The sequence below is a fragment of the Leishmania infantum genome, chromosome 14 (genome assembly GCF_000002875.2).
Source record: "Leishmania infantum JPCM5 genome chromosome 14".
Classification (NCBI taxonomy): Eukaryota; Euglenozoa; class Kinetoplastea; order Trypanosomatida; family Trypanosomatidae; genus Leishmania; species Leishmania infantum.
In genome coordinates, this window is record NC_009398.2 from 200,960 (window position 1) to 217,736 (window position 16,777).

The 16,777-nt window shown below is 58.4% G+C and overlaps 4 protein-coding genes across 4 annotated transcripts; all 4 read right to left on the reverse strand.

Moving 5' to 3' along the window:
• Nucleotides 1–1,492: 1,492 nt before the first annotated feature.
• Nucleotides 1,493–2,587, reverse strand: LINJ_14_0560 (hypothetical protein, unknown function; the record flags this gene model as incomplete). The annotated part of the gene is made up of 1 exon (XM_001464201.1): nt 1,493–2,587. The coding sequence occupies one exon, from the start codon at nt 2,585–2,587 to the stop codon at nt 1,493–1,495; it is 1,095 nt and encodes a 364-aa protein (XP_001464238.1).
• A 4,550-nt stretch (nt 2,588–7,137) lies between these two features.
• LINJ_14_0570 (hypothetical protein, unknown function) lies at nt 7,138–8,604 on the reverse strand (the record flags this gene model as incomplete). The annotated part of the gene is made up of 1 exon (XM_001464202.1): nt 7,138–8,604. One exon carries the CDS (start codon nt 8,602–8,604, stop codon nt 7,138–7,140), a length of 1,467 nt encoding a protein of 488 aa, XP_001464239.1.
• A 2,855-nt stretch (nt 8,605–11,459) lies between these two features.
• On the reverse strand, nt 11,460–14,984 carry LINJ_14_0580 (conserved hypothetical protein; the record flags this gene model as incomplete). Its single annotated transcript, XM_001464203.1, has 1 exon — nt 11,460–14,984. The coding sequence occupies one exon, from the start codon at nt 14,982–14,984 to the stop codon at nt 11,460–11,462; it is 3,525 nt and encodes a 1,174-aa protein (XP_001464240.1).
• Nucleotides 14,985–16,256: 1,272 nt separating this feature from the next.
• On the reverse strand, nt 16,257–16,637 carry LINJ_14_0590 (conserved hypothetical protein; the record flags this gene model as incomplete). The annotated part of the gene is made up of 1 exon (XM_001464204.1): nt 16,257–16,637. The coding sequence occupies one exon, from the start codon at nt 16,635–16,637 to the stop codon at nt 16,257–16,259; it is 381 nt and encodes a 126-aa protein (XP_001464241.1).
• Between the last annotated feature and the right edge of the window lie 140 nt (nt 16,638–16,777).

A 16,777-nucleotide genomic window follows, 5' to 3' on the forward strand; every position in this document is an offset into this window, starting at 1 on the left:
CACACACACATACACACACGGATGGCATCCGCAACGAGCAGACGCACACACGCACACACAAAAAAGCACGCAAGAGCAAACTCTATTTCACGCGTTCCATCAAAGCAATTTGCACATCCACACCTCCCAAAAGAGAGAAGATTTGCCTGTGAGAAAGGAACAGCGATGCCTGGATATTGCCCAAGTGTCGGGCTCACATGCACACGCACTCATCCATGCATCGCGTTCACCACTTCGACATCCTCAACCGTTGAAAAAACGAAGAGGAGAAGGAGCGGATGTGTTGGCTTCCACGAAGACAAGAACGAAAACAACGAAGACGCGCCAGTTACAGTAATGCACATGAGAGACATCACCAGCCGACACGGGACAGCAACCAAACACGCGTCGAGCAGTCAAGAGGCACTCGGAATGATCAGCAACAACAAAGATGAGTGTCGACATCGAGCATATTGCACGCGTGCCTGTCGCGTAAGAGACACCAACAGCTGAGGCGAAGGCGAAAAAGCAAACAAAAAATAACAAAGGGAACCAACGACGCCATCGTCCAGAAGGTGCCAGCGTGTGCGTGCATTTGGAGATGAGAGGGAGGGAGGAAGGGGGGGGGGTAGGGCAAGTAGTCGTACAAGCTAAGAACACCGAAATCCATAATCCGATTCAAACCTAAGCACACGTAAACACACACACACACACACACACACACACACACAGAGAAACGCATAGGCAGTGACTGGCGAGGACAGAAAGAAGGGAGGTGAGGGGAGTTAGGTATCCTTCAAATAATAAAAAGAACAGCGGCAGCAGAGACACACAAGCGCTAGTGTTGACCCGAAGATGCAAGAGCGGCGTGCCTTGACAGACTCCAATCACATGCAGGAAGCCCATCCCCTTTCAGAACATGGATCACACATAACTTCTTGAATGCATGGGTGGGTGGGTGGGTGGTTAAGGAGACGATGGGAAGGACATACATGTATGATGAGGGGCGTATAGAAAAGAAAACCACCATTGGTGTTACAGATTCAAGCGCACATCTCCACGAGTCACAGAGCGTGGAGATTTACACGGATACAGCGAGGAGGGGAGGGGGCGGGGAGTTTGCCTTCGCCTCCACGACTGCTCCACACACACACACACACCTATGCAGAGATGCACGCGAAATAGCAGCGCACATGCCTGTTTCTTTCGAGAGGTCCAACGTTGATCGAGGTTTTCTGTTTCAGGTTGCTGGCGCTGCCGATGCGGTGCCACCGTGTGTGACGGTCGACGTGGACCAAGGCCTCGTTTGGTGCATGGAAAACTAGACCTGTGACATAGACGAGGCGGAGATTCGCCGACAGACCCCCTGCAGCTACTATCCCGTCTGGGGCGCAAGTGGCTGCAGATCTGCAACCCCGTTCCTGCTGACATTCAACTCATTCTTTGACTTGCCCGCCGCTGCCCCGTGAAAAGAGACGGACCTCTGCCGCTTCTTGTCGACTCGGCTACCATTTTAGCCGCCGCCATCGCCGTTGCCGCTACCGGCGCTGCTGCTTCTGCTTCGTGACCTCATTCGCGAGCTGCTGCACTCCTCTGAGCTGCTCAGCTCGTCGAGAAAGGCACAAGCACTGTTTCTGCGGTACTGCGACACGAGGTCCACAGTAAGCAGCTGGAGCTCGCGCACCCGTATCGCTGGCCGACCGATGCTGTAGGGTCCTGCAACAACAAAGAAGAGAAAGAGCAGCAGCAGCAGCAGCACATCGACGCCGCCGGCGATGTAGACCGTGATGATCTTGTAGAAAGGCTGCTGTGACCTCGTCGTGCTCGTGATGGCGTCCTGCGGGTTTTCGCCGAAAATGGGGGTTGCGCTCGACGCGTTGCGGTTGATGATGGCGGTCTCGAGAAGCGTGTAGGTGGTCACGAGATCAACGAAGCGCCACTCGCCGTACGCGTCCATGGCGAGGTTGATGAGGGAGGTGGTGCGCAAGAGCGGCTTGCTGCAGTTGCGGTTGGCGTCCAGGTACGACCGTGAGAAATTTGTGTAGAAGCCGTTTACGCTCGTCGCACCGTTCCAGAAGAGCGTCTGCGGGATGACCTGGGCCATGGTGGTACGCAGGCCTTGGCTCCCGACGCGCCAGAAGAGCGGGCAGCAGAGCTTGTTCGCGGCTGGACAGTCCGCGGGGGGAGCAGCAGCCAAAAGTGACTTGAAGCACGTTGTCCCGTCCACGGCACCTAACTTATTGTCGATGCACTCGTGGAAGCCGCCGCCCACCGCGCTCACGTTCGACTTTGCAGAAGAGAGGAACCCGTTGAGCATGGCTACAATGGCGCTGTTCATGTCCGCGGAGAAGACGTAGGGGTACGTGGTGAGCCCGGTAAAGTGAGACTCACCCGTCACCGCGCTGCCGGAGTACATGGTGTAGTTGTAGGTGCTGCCAGCGCGTCCAAGAAAGAGGTCACGCGACGGCAGCAGCGCCGCGGCGTGCAGGACGCCCGGTAGCATCAGTGAAGGCGAGGAAGAGGAGGGGAGGCCCACTATAGCGGCTAGAAGCAGTGCGAGAAACGTACAGGGCCGCTGCTGTATGGTGCAGCGCGCGCAAGGCGCCATTCGCTCGCTGGCAGCGACTTCGCGGTTCACACAACTACGCACAAAATCACCGGCAAACAACAACAAAACATAAGTTTTTTTTCCGTGAAAAAGGGTACACGCGCCACTGTTGCCTTTTTCCTCTTCCACGCTCGACCCTTCCGTTGCACACACACGCACACAGAGGAAAGGAGAAGTAAGAATGAAGACAGAGGTGACTTGGAGAAAAGAGGGAGGGGTGGGTTCGAGAGGCACCTGTGCACCGAGAGGAGGTGGCTCGCGTGTGTGCACGTGAGTTCGACTGTGCGTGTGGGAAAGGGGTGGGGTGTGGGTACGGTCCTTGTCGACGCGCACCGTGAGGCCTTCGCGCAGGCTGACGAGGAGCTTGTGTAGGGGAACGCAAGAGGGAGGGAGGGGGCAGAGAGAGAGAGAGAGAGATGCAGCAACCGAGCAGGATGGAAAGAAGCCGAGGATCAATGCGTGGACGATGGGTGAAGGGAGGCAGGCATTCCTTCACGTGTGTGCTAGCGCGAAGATGCACAAGCACGCAACGACACACACACACTCTCAAGGCAGACGGGCAACAACATAGCTGACAAGCCGTCTGTGAATGGAGGAACCGTGTTCACAAGTGTTTTGGTGCCACTGACCGGCTTGCGTGTGCATTTGGGGAAGTGAGCGGAAATGGTGGTCGGACAAGGCAGTGCGTTTCTCTGCCGCTTTCGATGTCTTTCCGTTCGTGAACCTCAGATGCGGGGAAGAGGAGAGAAAAGGAGTGTGACGATGTGCAGCTCAGATGCGCCCTTCAAACCCATCCTCCTCCACACGATACGCACAGCGTGATGCAGCAGATGTACATATATATGTATATGTGAGTGTGTGTAAAATGAGAGAGCGATGCGGTGAGTTGGTGGGTGCGGTAAAGGTACAAGCAACGAATACAAAGAGCCGTGAGACAGGTGAGGGAGAAGGAAAGACGGAGAAGTCGATTGCACAGAGTGATACGACCGAGCGGTTCCGTTGTGCGCCCTGGTGAACGCTGGGATTCGGGGATCCTTCGGAAGGGGAGTGCCATAGGATACTCAGAGGTGCTCTTGCATGGCCCCCCCTCCCCCACCCGTCCTCTTCCTCCACCACCACAGCTTTCCCCTGTTGCCTCTTCTCTCCCCTCCTCACACACACACATACACAGTGTGCGTGTGATAGTGCTTTTGTGAGGAGGGGGTGGGGTGGGTGGGCTGCTCTATCCCCATCGAGGCAACAGTGTATGAACGCCGGCATCCGGAAAAAGCCGTCATGCCCACAACATCGACGGTGAGTGGGGGGGGGGCTGGGCAGAGCGTGTGTGCACATGCTATTTTATAGGTGCGCTATCGAATAATAATAAGGGCAAAACGAGCTCACAAAGAGCGAATCACACCGTCATCGAAGGCGGAGAAACAAACAAACAAAAAGAGGCGATGCTCGACACACACACACACACACACACACACATCGGGCAGACGATAAGCACCGCCACACGCAACGTCGCACAGAGACACGGACAAAGGATGCATGTGCGTGTGTGTGTGTGTAGAACGTGTGGTGATGGTAGTTGTAGTGGCAGAGAGAAAAAGATCGCCAACAGAGGATCAAACATAGCCACTTAGCTTTTATTGGCGGCGGACGTGCACGCGTCGCGCACCTTCAGTCCTTCTCTCTCAAGCGCTCTCTCTGCGTGTGCTTGTTCCGTGGGACATCTTCTACCGATACCGTCAAGCGAACTCATCCACAGTGTGTCACCACCAAGCGCTTGCGAGGAGAAGGGGGAGAGAGTAAACGCACATAGGTAAGTGATTGGAGGCAGGAGTGAATTTAGCAGGTGGACACTGACCTCCCAAGCAGATACGCACGGAGGCGCTACCCAGGCACATGCTTACACAGCCGCAGGCCGCTCGATCGCACGCTTCTTCTACCTGTCTGAGAAAACAACACAAACAGCCGCGGGGGGGGGGAGGCACCAACGAAAAGAAACATAACGACATCAACACGGCGACCACAACGATGGAAAGCACACACACATCCAAACATCCACCCACACGCCGGTGAAACGATGAAGACACCCAATACACCCGAAGAGGGGGAGGGGAGGAAGAGGGGATACGGTTCCACCTGGCAGCAGAAAGGGAGAGAATAATCAAAAAAAAAAAAACATATACAACTGTGGTGAGGTAGGGATACATTGGCTGAGAGAGAAACAAACAACGTCCCTGCCGGTGCATGCATGCGTGTGTGCGTACAATACAAAGCCGATCAGAACTTGGAAAGAAGATACAGGGGAAAAAAGCGCCCAGAGACACACACTCAACATGGTGCCAACCATGCAAACCACAACAAAGATGAAAAAGCGAAAAAAAAAAGCAACGGGGTAAGGCAGCCGCCGCCGAAGAAAAGGGAGGGCTGTAAAGAAGGAGAGGAGGGGCGTTCGAGGCCGCCGCCGCCACCGTCGAGCACGAGGGCTACAAGAGGAAAGAGAGGACGAGCACTGCACGTAGCACAGCAGGAAGCTCACATACGCAAGAAAGGAAAAATAAACAAGGCAAAACCTACGCGCACGCCTTCTATCACCACTATAGCTGCGCATGCGCCTGTGCGACTGTGTTTGAATGTGAACGTACCTTCTCCACCGCACCCTTCGCTCTGCTTTCCGTCGGCCACGCTGAGGTAGACAAGACGACAGAGGCCACCGCCTGCACACCACACACAAAGACGAAAGGAGTGTCCGCCCACGCAGACGGGTGCAAGAGCTTAGAGGGAACATGTACTGAAACGACCCCCTCCCTCCCCCTGGTGTACGATGTGCAGCCTCTGCGTTTCACGACGAGAGAACACAGACACGCACACGAGCGAGGGAAGACACACGCAAGGGCGCACCATTCGCCTTCATCTTTTCGCCGTTGTGTGCGTGTGCATGTGTGTGTGTGCTTGTGGGCTTAGAGAGGCTTCATATGCACATGAGGTGTGAGGAAAGGAGGGAGAAGGTGCGCATGTGTGTGGATGGGGCTGTGGGTACTGACGGGGGGCATCGTCAATGGGGCAGAAAAACACACCCAAGATAAGATAGGGACGAAGGCAGTTGATCCGCACCCACATCACGTCAGCAACACATCCAAGGAGAAGGAAGAGAGAGAACAGCGATGAAGACATCACTCATTGTAACCGCCACACCGTATACAGAGTGTCGCGTAGCAGAAAAAATAAAGCAATGAAGAAATAAACACATGAGGGGAGCAAGGAGCACAATCACACACGACTGCGCGCTGAAAGCGCAGATAGAGAGAAAGGGAGGGGAAAAGGGCGAGGAGAAAGCCCAAAACAAACATAGGCACATACGTACGAATATATATATAGACAGGTGTACGCAAGCACACACACACACACACACACGAGCACTCACGCAAAAGTCGCACTTTCAAGTACGCTTGGTCTCACGGGAGGAGGATGAAGAGCTATAGGTAGAACTAGAGCTTGATGGAGCACAAAGACGAGGACAGGGACAGAGAGAGAACACAACAACAGACGAGAAACACGGGCCGCTGTACACATGGCGGCGGATTCCGTTTGGGTTGTGATGGTGACGGAGCCTTTTTTTTCTCGGGCTGCTGTTTCGACGTCATTTTTCGTTTGTGCTGCACGCACGGCATAAAGGATACACATGCAGAGGGAAGAAAAAAAGGAAAAGGCCGCTTGTACCTGCGTGTGTAAAGGTGAGCAAACAACAGAAAATAACACGGTGGAGAGTACGCTGCAAAAAACAACTGAGAGGATGTGTGCGTGTGTCTGAGGTGGGTCTAGCGGCGGGCGGAGGGGGGAGGGACAGGAGAGAAGAGAGGCGGAAAAAGCCCCTCTTTCTCCCTCCCTTCACGCACAAACACACGCAGAGGGAGATATGCCCACGGACACACGGTCCCCCAAACAGCGTACGAAGGTGTGCGGGTGGCGTGCTAGGGGTAGGGGCGGGTGGATGGGAGGGAGAGAGAGGGAGGGGTGGGGAGGGGGGAGAGCTGGAGTGGGTTGAGGATGTTTCGCTGCCCTTTCGGTAATCCTCATTCGCTTGCGCTTCTGTGGAGGGGAGAGGGTTAGAAGTCAGGGATGGAAAAAAGAAGAAGAAGGGTGAGCGCAGGACAGAGAAGGGGAGGACACGCACACCAACGGAGCGGGCACACTTCAAGGCAAAAAGAAGGAAAGGAACGGGAAGGAAGGGCGCTTGTGTGTGTGTGGGGGGGGGACAAGAGGCGGAATAACAAATATGCATACCTATAGTACTCAGAAGAAACAAAAAGCAACAACAACAAAGAAGTGAAGGGAAGGAGAGGATGGGAGACTTGCCAATGAGAGCATTCTTGCACGCTTGACCACAGCGCAGATATACACACCCACGCAAGCAGCCAGCAGCGAACTGGGTGCATGCAAAGAAAGACAACACATCTGGAGAGGGTGTGAGGGAGGGAGGAAGAGAGAGGGGGGGGTGCACGACCACGACCTCTCCACCCCATTCTGTTGTCCACTCGTGGGGACTCAAAGAAACATGTCTAGACGCCAAAGGTCTGTCGCCCAATGAGTGGGTTCTGGAAGCTCTGCGGAGACTGCCGTGATGCTGCCGATTTCATGGAGCCTGTACTTGACGCGCGTTTCAATATCGAGTTCGCCAGTGGATCATTGACCGTCGACGCCGCGGTGGTGACAGGGCTGCTTTTCCGACTGCAGGTGCTGTCCGCTCGGGATGACGGACGCCGATGCACCGCATCCCTTCTATTGTGCGCAGCCATCAAGGTGCCACGCGTCTGCAGCTGCGACTGAGTGCCTTGACTCGGGAGCGACGCCGCGGCGCAGGCGTGCTGCTGCTGATGCGGCTCAGCGGAAAGCACGTGGAGCTGGGCGGATTTGGGGCTGATGCTGTGTGAGGAGGAGCAGCGCTGGTTCACAGGGCTCAGAGCCGCCGCTGACGAGGCGACAAAGCTGCCCCGTGGCGTCCGAGCAAGCGAGCTGGCCGAGCGCTGATTTCGACGCCGCTTAGCCGCGAGCTTCTCCTCGGCTTTCGCCGTTCGAGCCTGCACGTCTTCAATTTTGGCGCACAACTCCTTTTCTTCCTTCAAGGCCGGCTTGTACCCACACAGGTACATGAGGAGGAGAGAAATCAAGAGAACGACGACGAGACCCGCTGACACGACGATCGGGACCAGTAGCGGGATGTCGCCGAGCTGATGCACTGCCGCCCACGCCGGGGTGGAAGTGGTGTCCAGCAGTGTGAGCTGGGCGGCTGCCTTGCCGGTCGGGCTGTCGACGCGGTGCTCGACATAGGTCAAGAAGGGCATGTAGCGACGTGTGTAGCGCCATTCGCCATTGGCGTCTACTGCAAGCGTAGAGTTGGCGCCGTAGGTGCAGGAGCATTCCGGCCACGGCCTGAAGGATGAACAGTTCCAGTATTGGGCACGGTACTTGTCGGAGAAGTTGGTGTAGAAGCCGTTGACCGCCTTCGTGCCATCCCAGAAGACAAGTCGGGGGTCGATCTGATCCGACGGCAAGCGGTCCGGCAGTGACGTCGGATAGCGCCAGTACTGAACGCAGCAGAGCGGGTTGTCGGCGACGCAGTCGCCGGCGATGCCCGCGTGCAGCAGTGTCTTGAAGCACCCCGAGAGAGTGTAGGTGGTGTTCCAATCGTTCTGCGGCAAGGATAACAAGTTGCAGTGGTCGAAGCCATGCTCCTCCGCACCAGTGCCGAAGTTCGCCATGACGGAGCTGCTGATGAGGTTCTTGATGAAGATGTTCATGTCCTCGGTGAAGGCGTAGAGAAAGCTACATGATGCATTCGGCAGTAGGCGGTCAATGTCGATGACGGGGTCGCTTTTCGCCTCATAGGCGAACCGCTGGCCTCTGCGCTGCGCCAGCAGGTACGCCGGCGAGGCGTCCACCACCACCGCGGTGAATGCGGGCGCGCACAAGAGCAGGGTGAGAAGAAGAGCCTGCACGGCGCGGAGCGGTGCCGCGACGACGAACATTTTTTTCTGTTGTGAGCCTACAGAGGAGGGCGATATTGGTCAGGTGGAGAGAGGGGGTGGGGGGCTTGGGGAGGGGGTCTAAGCGGAACGCCGTATCTCTAGTTTTCTGCGGGAAGAGGGAGGGGAGGGCACAATCGAGAGGGTGGCAAAAAAGAAAAAAAGGGTGAATGGCGGGTTGGGTGGCGATGGGACTCGGAAATCACGCGTTCTCGTCTTCATTGATCGCGCGCGCCTAGAGCGTCTGGCATGTTTGTGTGCGCTTCGGTGGTGTTGGTGGTGGGTGAGGGTGGGGTGATTCAATCACGAAGCGCAACGTTCATGGTTGGCGAGGAAAAGTTCGAGCGAGGCGGAAATAGAGGAAGACAGTACGTAGCATACATTGCGAGATTGGCATCTCTGTGGAGCAGGGAGGGGTGGTGGTGGATGAAGAGCAATCAGCGAGCCCGATGCTCATCACAGTGGCCGTGCAAACCGCGCGCTTCGCATCCCTCCATAAACAGAAAGAAGACAAGCAACGGATACTGCGGGCTCCCAGCAGCGGCACATGATGAACATGTTACGCCTACTACTCTTTTTCTCGTCCCTGAGTGGGGAATAGTAGCAGTGTCGACTGCAGAAGGGTAACGCTTGCTCAGACGCAACGACCCACTCACGCCTCGCAGATGCATCGAATTCCCGACACAACGCCGTGCATCGCCGTCTCCACAGGCACACTTCACTGAGGGAACACGCTCCGCTTGGCGTCAGCGGGGTCCCTCCTCTCCCCCGGGAGAAAGCTATGAGCCCGCATATACTATCGCTTGAAAAACAACGCTAACGACGCCCTCTGTTGCGAAGAGAGGCGAACGGAGACGATTGAGGATGCAAGGGGTGCGTGCTCAAGAGGGAGCCGAACCCTCCCTGCCTTCCTTCAGTATGTCGCCAAGACTCTTGCAAAGAAGGTTGACGTCTCTCTCGCTGCACACTTCTTCACGCAGTGGACCTCTCTCATCGCGCTCACGAGCACGACACGACGCCAGTGCGCATTCCAGCTGCACCTGTTGCTGCAGAGCCGCATCTGCGAGTCGCAGAAGTGGCTGCACCACACGTGCATCGACCTCTGCGAGCCGCTCACGTTCTTGCTGGAGCGCATCGGCCAGCATCTTCACCTGCCATTCTAGCTGTTGCACGTACCGCCTCGTGTGGGGGTCCATGGGTAGCGCTTGGGCTGGCGCACACGCTGTAGGTGACGGCTCAGAGAGACCGCTGCTACCGTCACGTTTCGATACCTCATCTTCTGAGTCGCACTCGCTCTTAAACTCCGTGGGTGTGGTAGAGATATCCGCAGCGACACGCATGCGCGATTCGTCGGGCGCCTTTTCAACCGAGTTTCCCTTTTTCTCTGCCGGGGAAGGATTCTGGATCGATGCTGGCGAGTGGAAGGGTACCGAGACACGCTCCAATGGGACTCTACCCGGATTTGCGCCCTCGGGCCCTTGGAGAACTTTGTGTGACCGGTTAAGTGAGGCTCTTGCTTCGCGCTGACGACGTCGCTGCAAGATGGCTTCCGCACGCGCGCGGTACGGGGTGCTGAGGTAGTTGTGCAGCGTCGCAAGCTTCTCCTCAAGCTCGTCAGCTGTGAGCGACGCGCCGCTTCTGACTGGGCTGCCTTTCGACGTCATCACACTACTCGCGGGTGAGGAGTCCACCTGGCAGAGGTCAGAGAAGACTCGATGAGGCGCAGGTGGCGAAACGAAGGGCGAGAGAGACCGAGAGCGGCGGAGTGATGAAGGTAACCTGCTGGATAGAAGCGAGCGATCAGAAAGGAAGAAGGGGAGGGGGCTCGCGCCCACCTCACTATCTAATAGAGATGCAGAGAAACTGCCCCCTTTTCCTTGCTTTGGCGACGTATCACAGAATGACGAGGTGGGGGGGGGGAGTGGGTTAGAGGGGCGGAGGGCCCTGGCTCATTTTTGTTGGACTGGCGACGTGTGAGCGAGGGGATGATAAAATGAGACGTGCGGAGTAAGACGAAGAGTGGGTCGGTGGCGGTGGTGGGGGAGGATAGGGAGCAGAACAGCGAACGGTTCGTCGGACGCCGTGTTTGAAGCTCATCGTCTACACACACACACACACACACTCAAACGCAGGGAGAGCGGGGGAGGGGCCGAGCGAGCGAGCGAGAGGGCGAAAGGCGAAAAAGCAAAGGTGCGGCTGCGATGGTCAGTAGAAGACCCACCACTGCAATGAGATGCCTTCCTCCACACACACCCCTGTCTGGGCGCCCGACGCGCACGGTGAGGAAGGGAGGGGGGGGCAGAAGACGAACGCAAGCAAGAGAGAGGAAAATCGATGCACTGTCGTGTGAGCCCCCTTCTTCTCTTCATCCTCCATTTCGTCGGCCTCGCTCGCACGCACACGTGATCAACATCCCACCGACACCGCCACGCACGAGCGCGCTCCTCGTGTCATTCGTGCTATGCTCGGAGAACACCGCACGGGGGGGGGGCTGTTCCTTCTTTTTTTCTTCGGAGTTGCATCACGTCTTCCACCGCCCTTATCGACAGAGAAGGGAGGGAGGAGGGGGACGGTTTTAGTTCGATTTACAGTGCATAAAGGAGAGGAGGGGCACAATGGTCGCGGTGCGAGCAGCCAGTGTCAGGGGGCCAAGCACCCGCGAACGCTGGCACGTGCACCCAAACTCACACCCACACCCACCTCTTACTCTCTTCCTCTGGCGCTGCCCTCTGTTTCTCTCAATAGTTTCTTCGCGTCATCGAGAGTTAGGATACCAATGAAAATTCGAAAGAGAAGAAAACCCGCGTCCTACACCAATACGGCTACCACCTTCGGCGCCACTACGCTGAACCTAAGGCTTAGTGCTTGCCCTCTGATGTGGACAGCGCGCGGCTGTGATACTTGCGCTTGTACCCTTGTGCCTTGCTGCAGTCGAAGAACTTGATCTTTTCGGTGTCCTCGAGGTATTGACGCACGAGGTGCAATCCGGCTACGCTGTAGTCCATCCGGCTAACGCTCTCGTCCAGGCCCTCGGAGATGCGTCGGCGAAGCACGGCGAGACGACGGGCACCTTGCACTTCAGAGACTTCGCCGCGGACGGCGGCGGCGCGTAGCCCCTGAGTGGACCCCGACTCTGCGGGCATCATGACAAGCGCGAGAACCATCTTCGACGCCATCTCGTAGTTGAGCACGGCCTTCTCCGTCAGCATCGATTCCAGCGCCGTCAGTAGCGCATCGACGTGTATGCTGGTGAGCGATAGCAGGGTGTAGCGCAGCTCGCTCGGCCGGATCGTCTCGATGGTGGACCAGAGAAACTCCCACTCCGACATATTCAGCAGCATCGGGTGACGCGGCGTCGTATCGTCGCCGCACTGCTTGCGCTGCTGCTCAACGTTCACAATGTCTAGCGCCTCCATTAGCCGCTCCGCCGCCTCCGCCGTTGTGGCCGTCTGCTGGCCCGCAATGCCCACCTCAGCCGCCCCGGTGCCATTCACGTCCGCCCCGTCGAGCTTCTGCAGCGCCGCACGCTTGGCGACCTCCTCGTCCATCGCTTCCTGCGCCATGCGCTCCTCCTCTTCGTGAGGGAAGACGATGTCTTGCGTGCGCAGGAAGCAGCGGATGCACCGGTCAGCGCCGGCCGTCGCGACGCACGTGCCGTTGGCGGTGACGGACACCGCCCAGAGACCGCGCTGGTGCTGGCGGAAGAGCTGGATCATTGTCCAGTTGTCGCCGTCCCACTGCTTCACAGACCCGTCCATGGACACAGTGAAGACGTAGTGCGTATCCTCGAGGAACTCCACCTGCGTGATGTAGTCGTCGTGGGCGTGTATGGCGCGGTGGCAGTCACCGAAGTCGGTGCCCCAGAAGCGCAACGACTTGTCCATGCCGACCGAGGCTACCAGTGTGCCGTCCGTGGAGAAGGAAAGCGACGTCGGCGGCAGCTTGTGGCCAAAGAGGGAGAGGTACGGCTTCATGGTATCGGCAAAGAAGAGCTGGACGTTGTTGTTCTGCAGACCCACCCCGAATAAGCGGTCATCCGGGCTGAAGGCGGCGCACAGCGGCACCTCCGTCAGTTCGATCTCCTGCTCCTGGACGAGGGTGGCACCGTTGCCTCCGGCCCCAGCGGTCATTGCATCGTCATCATCATCACGATCTGCTTCAGTCATCCGTGTCTTCTTGGCAGCGCCACGATTACCCGCGCTCTGGACATTTTTCTTGTCCTCGGTAAGCCCGATGGACCACAAAAGTAGCCGGCGATCGGCGCCGAGCGTGACGAAGCCGGCGCCGTCCGGCCTCCGAACGGTGTGCTTGACGCCGCCAACGTGGATGGCAGGCTCACGAAACAGCACGGCTGACGACGCCACGTCGAGCAGCAGCACCGACCCATCCTGCTGACCGACGCAGCAGAGCAAGGAGGAGATGGCGGACATGCAGGTCGCGTCCTCGACGTCCACGCTGCCCACGTTGTTCAGCGTGCCCTTGAAGTCCACGCGTGCCAGGTTTGCCTCCTTGGCGTCATAGAAGTCGTGATGGTCCAGGTGGTCGCTCTCCAGAAGGTCCTCCTTCACCGTCAGCGACCACATCATCACCTTCTCCCGGCTTATCGACAGCAGCGCTGTGTCGGTGTCGACGAATGCCAGCTCGCGAATGTCGCTGTGATGCCCCTTCCAGTCGAAGGTGTGACGCAGCCGTAGGTCCGTCAGAGTCAGCACCGACGCCCCCTCGCGGTTGCTCGTCGTCAGCGTTGTCGTGAAGGTTTCCATTGTGTTGCTGCTGTACGTGACGGCGATGTGCAGCGTGTCGGCCTCGCTAAGCTGCTCCCGGGACGTCGGCGGCACGAAGCACACACTGCGGATCTTCTGCGGGAGGAAGAAAGCGCGCAGTGAGACGACTTCCTCCGCAGCTGTGGCCGCGACGACGGTGGCGGCGCTCGCGGAGGTACCGCCGTGCGACGGCGCCGCATCGTCCTCGTCGCCGTCTTGAGCACCGTCGTCCTCGGCCACAGTGTCGCACATCTTACTCTTCTTACGGCCTACCTTCTTCTTACCCGTCTGGTGCCCAGAACCTGCGCTCGCCTCCTCGTCCAACACCTCAGCGCTGTCGGCTGCCGTTCCAGGGCCACGTCGTCGCTTGCGCTTGCGGTACAGCTTCCTCTTCACATTCTCGGCGGTCAGCACGTGGAACACCTCCACGGTGCGACTTGTGCACCCCACCATAAACGCGCCGTCGTGCGAGAAGTCGAGTGCCGTGATGGGCTTGTGATACTTGCGTGGCACCGTGCCATGGTCAAGAATCGCGCCGTCCTCCAGCTGCGTCTCGGCGGCGGTGCCGTTGTGCGCGTTGGCGGCGTCGCTCTGCTCTGGCGCGGCCAGCGATGCCGACGTCAGCAGCGGCTCTGTGTTGTACACCTTCAGGTAGTTCTCTCGCAGGCCGCAGTAGAGGCGGCGGCCCTGCGAGTCCGCTACCATCGCGGTAACCTGCGTGTCAGAGGCGATGACGGTGTGGAGACACTGACGCAGGGTGAGGTCCCAGGTCTTGACCAGGCCATCGGCTGATCCACTCAGCAGCAGCGTGCGATCGTAAGCGGTGCCGCTGAAGTTGCCAGAACTGCCGCCCATATCACCAACGGTACTGATTCTCGTAGACAAGGACGGCACCATCGCCAGCGCCACCACGCCACCGCGGTGCCCGCGCAGACGGAACGACGCCTCTTGACTTACGAGGTCCCAGACCGTGATGTCGGTATCTTGTCCTGCTGAGCACAGCGTCGAGCGGGACGAGTCAACGGCAACAGCTAGCACTTGCGTGTCCACGCGGTGGCCCAGCGCGTAGAAGCGGCACACCGGCAGACCGTAGTTGTTGGCCGCACTGCAGGAGAACACCGCCACGTATCCGTTCGAGTACCCGACAAACAGCATCCAGCCCGTGCTGTACTGCTGCGTCGCGGCACCGCTGCCACTGTGCACGTCTGCGTCGGCACTGAACTTGCTGCCACGTTGGTTCGCCTCCATGGGCACGACGTGCAGGGTGGTCACCTCGACCGGCATCTTGGCCTCGGCAGGGATGAGAGTGTGTAGCAGCTCTCCGCTGCGCACCGAGTAGACACGGACGGCCTCGAGGGACGGCACAAAGACTGCAGCTGCCGACGTGGCGATCACGGGAGCAAGGGCCGTACGACCACTGGTGGCATGTTCCCCACGTCCGTGGGACGATCCGCCGCGACTGCCACGAGCAAGGGAGCCGGTGCGCGGGCGGGCGCTGCTTCCGGCGGCGGCGGTGTAGCGAGACGGCACCACAGCGGCATCCATCGCGAGAGAAGCATTGCTCACTACAGCGCCGCCTTGTGGCCCGACGACGTAGCGCAAGTACGTCTTCTCCACCATTGCCGCCTGTCGAATAGAGTTCAGGTGAGCAGAGGTAGAGTTGCAAAGGAGGGGGCTTCGTCGCGGTGGCGAGGGCGCGGGTGCGGGATGTGTTGCCGTCACGCGCCACTGTTAAGCGAGCGCACTCTCTCCTCCTGTCCTTTGGGGGGGGGGGGCAACGAGCGAACAAGGACTACTGCTGCCGCAAGCGCACAAAACGAAAAGATGGAGAAATACACGCCGCCCACGGCTCTGGTACGCTGCCCGTGAAAGGGAGAGAGGAGCAAGCTGGGGGGGGGGAGAAGGAGGGAGAGGGTGGGTTCAAGACGTGCTGAGCTGCCGGCACTGCGCGCGTAGGCGAATCGAACGCAGGCGCGTTGTACATATGCGCACGTGTACGCGTGCTTGTGTGTGTGTGTATGTGACGCGAGGGGGGAACGGCCGGCATTCGAGCGGCACCGCAGCACAGCTTGCAGCTCTAACTGACAGGTGCTCCCGCAGATCGACTGTCAGGCGCGTCCAGCCACACGACTCACGTACACGGATACGCACCTGCACAACTCTTCGTATGCGCGACCAGATGAACCACACAGAGAAAACAATGGACAATGTTTTTTCAGCAACAACGGAGAGGGCCACGTGCGTGCGCGGCAACGCTACTCCTTATTATCATTGACCACGGAAAGCTGATCCAGCGAACCGACCTACTCGACAGAGAGAGAGAAAGGAATGCGACACCGGCTGTCGGCGAGCATCGCGCTTTCAGATTTTCGCCCACACAAGGACTTCTTTGCTTTTGTGTGTGTGTGTGCGTGTGCACATCCCTCGAACATGTGTACGTGCGCTTGACGTGCACACACACATACACAGACGCCGTGTGCGACACCGCCGACTACCGCTGTTTCCCTCCTCCGGTATTCACAAGGTGACCAATCCGCACCATAAAATGGCGCGAACGATCATTACACAATAAGCACTGCTCTGTGGCTGCAGAGATGGAGGAGAGGAGAAGTGCCGAACGACACGCCCAGACAGAGAGAGAAAGTGCGAGAGGAAGGATGGACCACAGGCACGAGAGCAGGGCGAGCCTTGCGGCATCTCTCCTTCAGCATCCTTTGCTGCCTCTTGATTACTGTTCTTCGGAGACACGCACACTAGAGAGAAAAGACGACAAGAGGCAGCGGCAGCCATCACCACACCACGAACATGGTTTGGACGCCCGCACATACACGCGCAGTTTCCCCAACGCGTGCTCAGCGTCGCTAGAGCATGACAGCCCGGAGGAAGCGCGCGCTAGATGATCCCGCCGAGCTTGTTCTCCAGCATCCAGTGGCCCTTTTCAAACATGATCCCTCGCACTCGAGAGCTCGTCTGGCGCGAGGTGACCTCGAGCTCGTAGCGCACCTTGCGGCGGTAAAAGTCCTTGTCTGTCACCACTAGCGTCTTGTAGCCCTCCTTCAAAAGGCGCCGATAGAGATGGCACGCTTGCTCGGCGGTCGGCTCTATCGGCGGCAGGTACTGACTCGACTCGATGCGCTGCTGCTCCAGCTCCATGCGCCGACGGTTGGCGCGGGTGTAGTCCGGAGGCCCCTCCTTCCACCACTTTCCACCGGCGCCGAACACAAAAGGCGTGCGGCAAAGCTGAAGCCGCACAGGCGAGGCGCACAGCGGCATGGCCAATACGTTGCCAACCCGAGACGCATACAGCGTGGCAGTGCCGGTGGTAAGCAGGGAGGGGCGTCGAAATTCAATGCTAGAATCTGTGCTGGAGCGCAAAACACGCGCCCGTGTGTGTGTGTGTGTGTGCGCGCCAA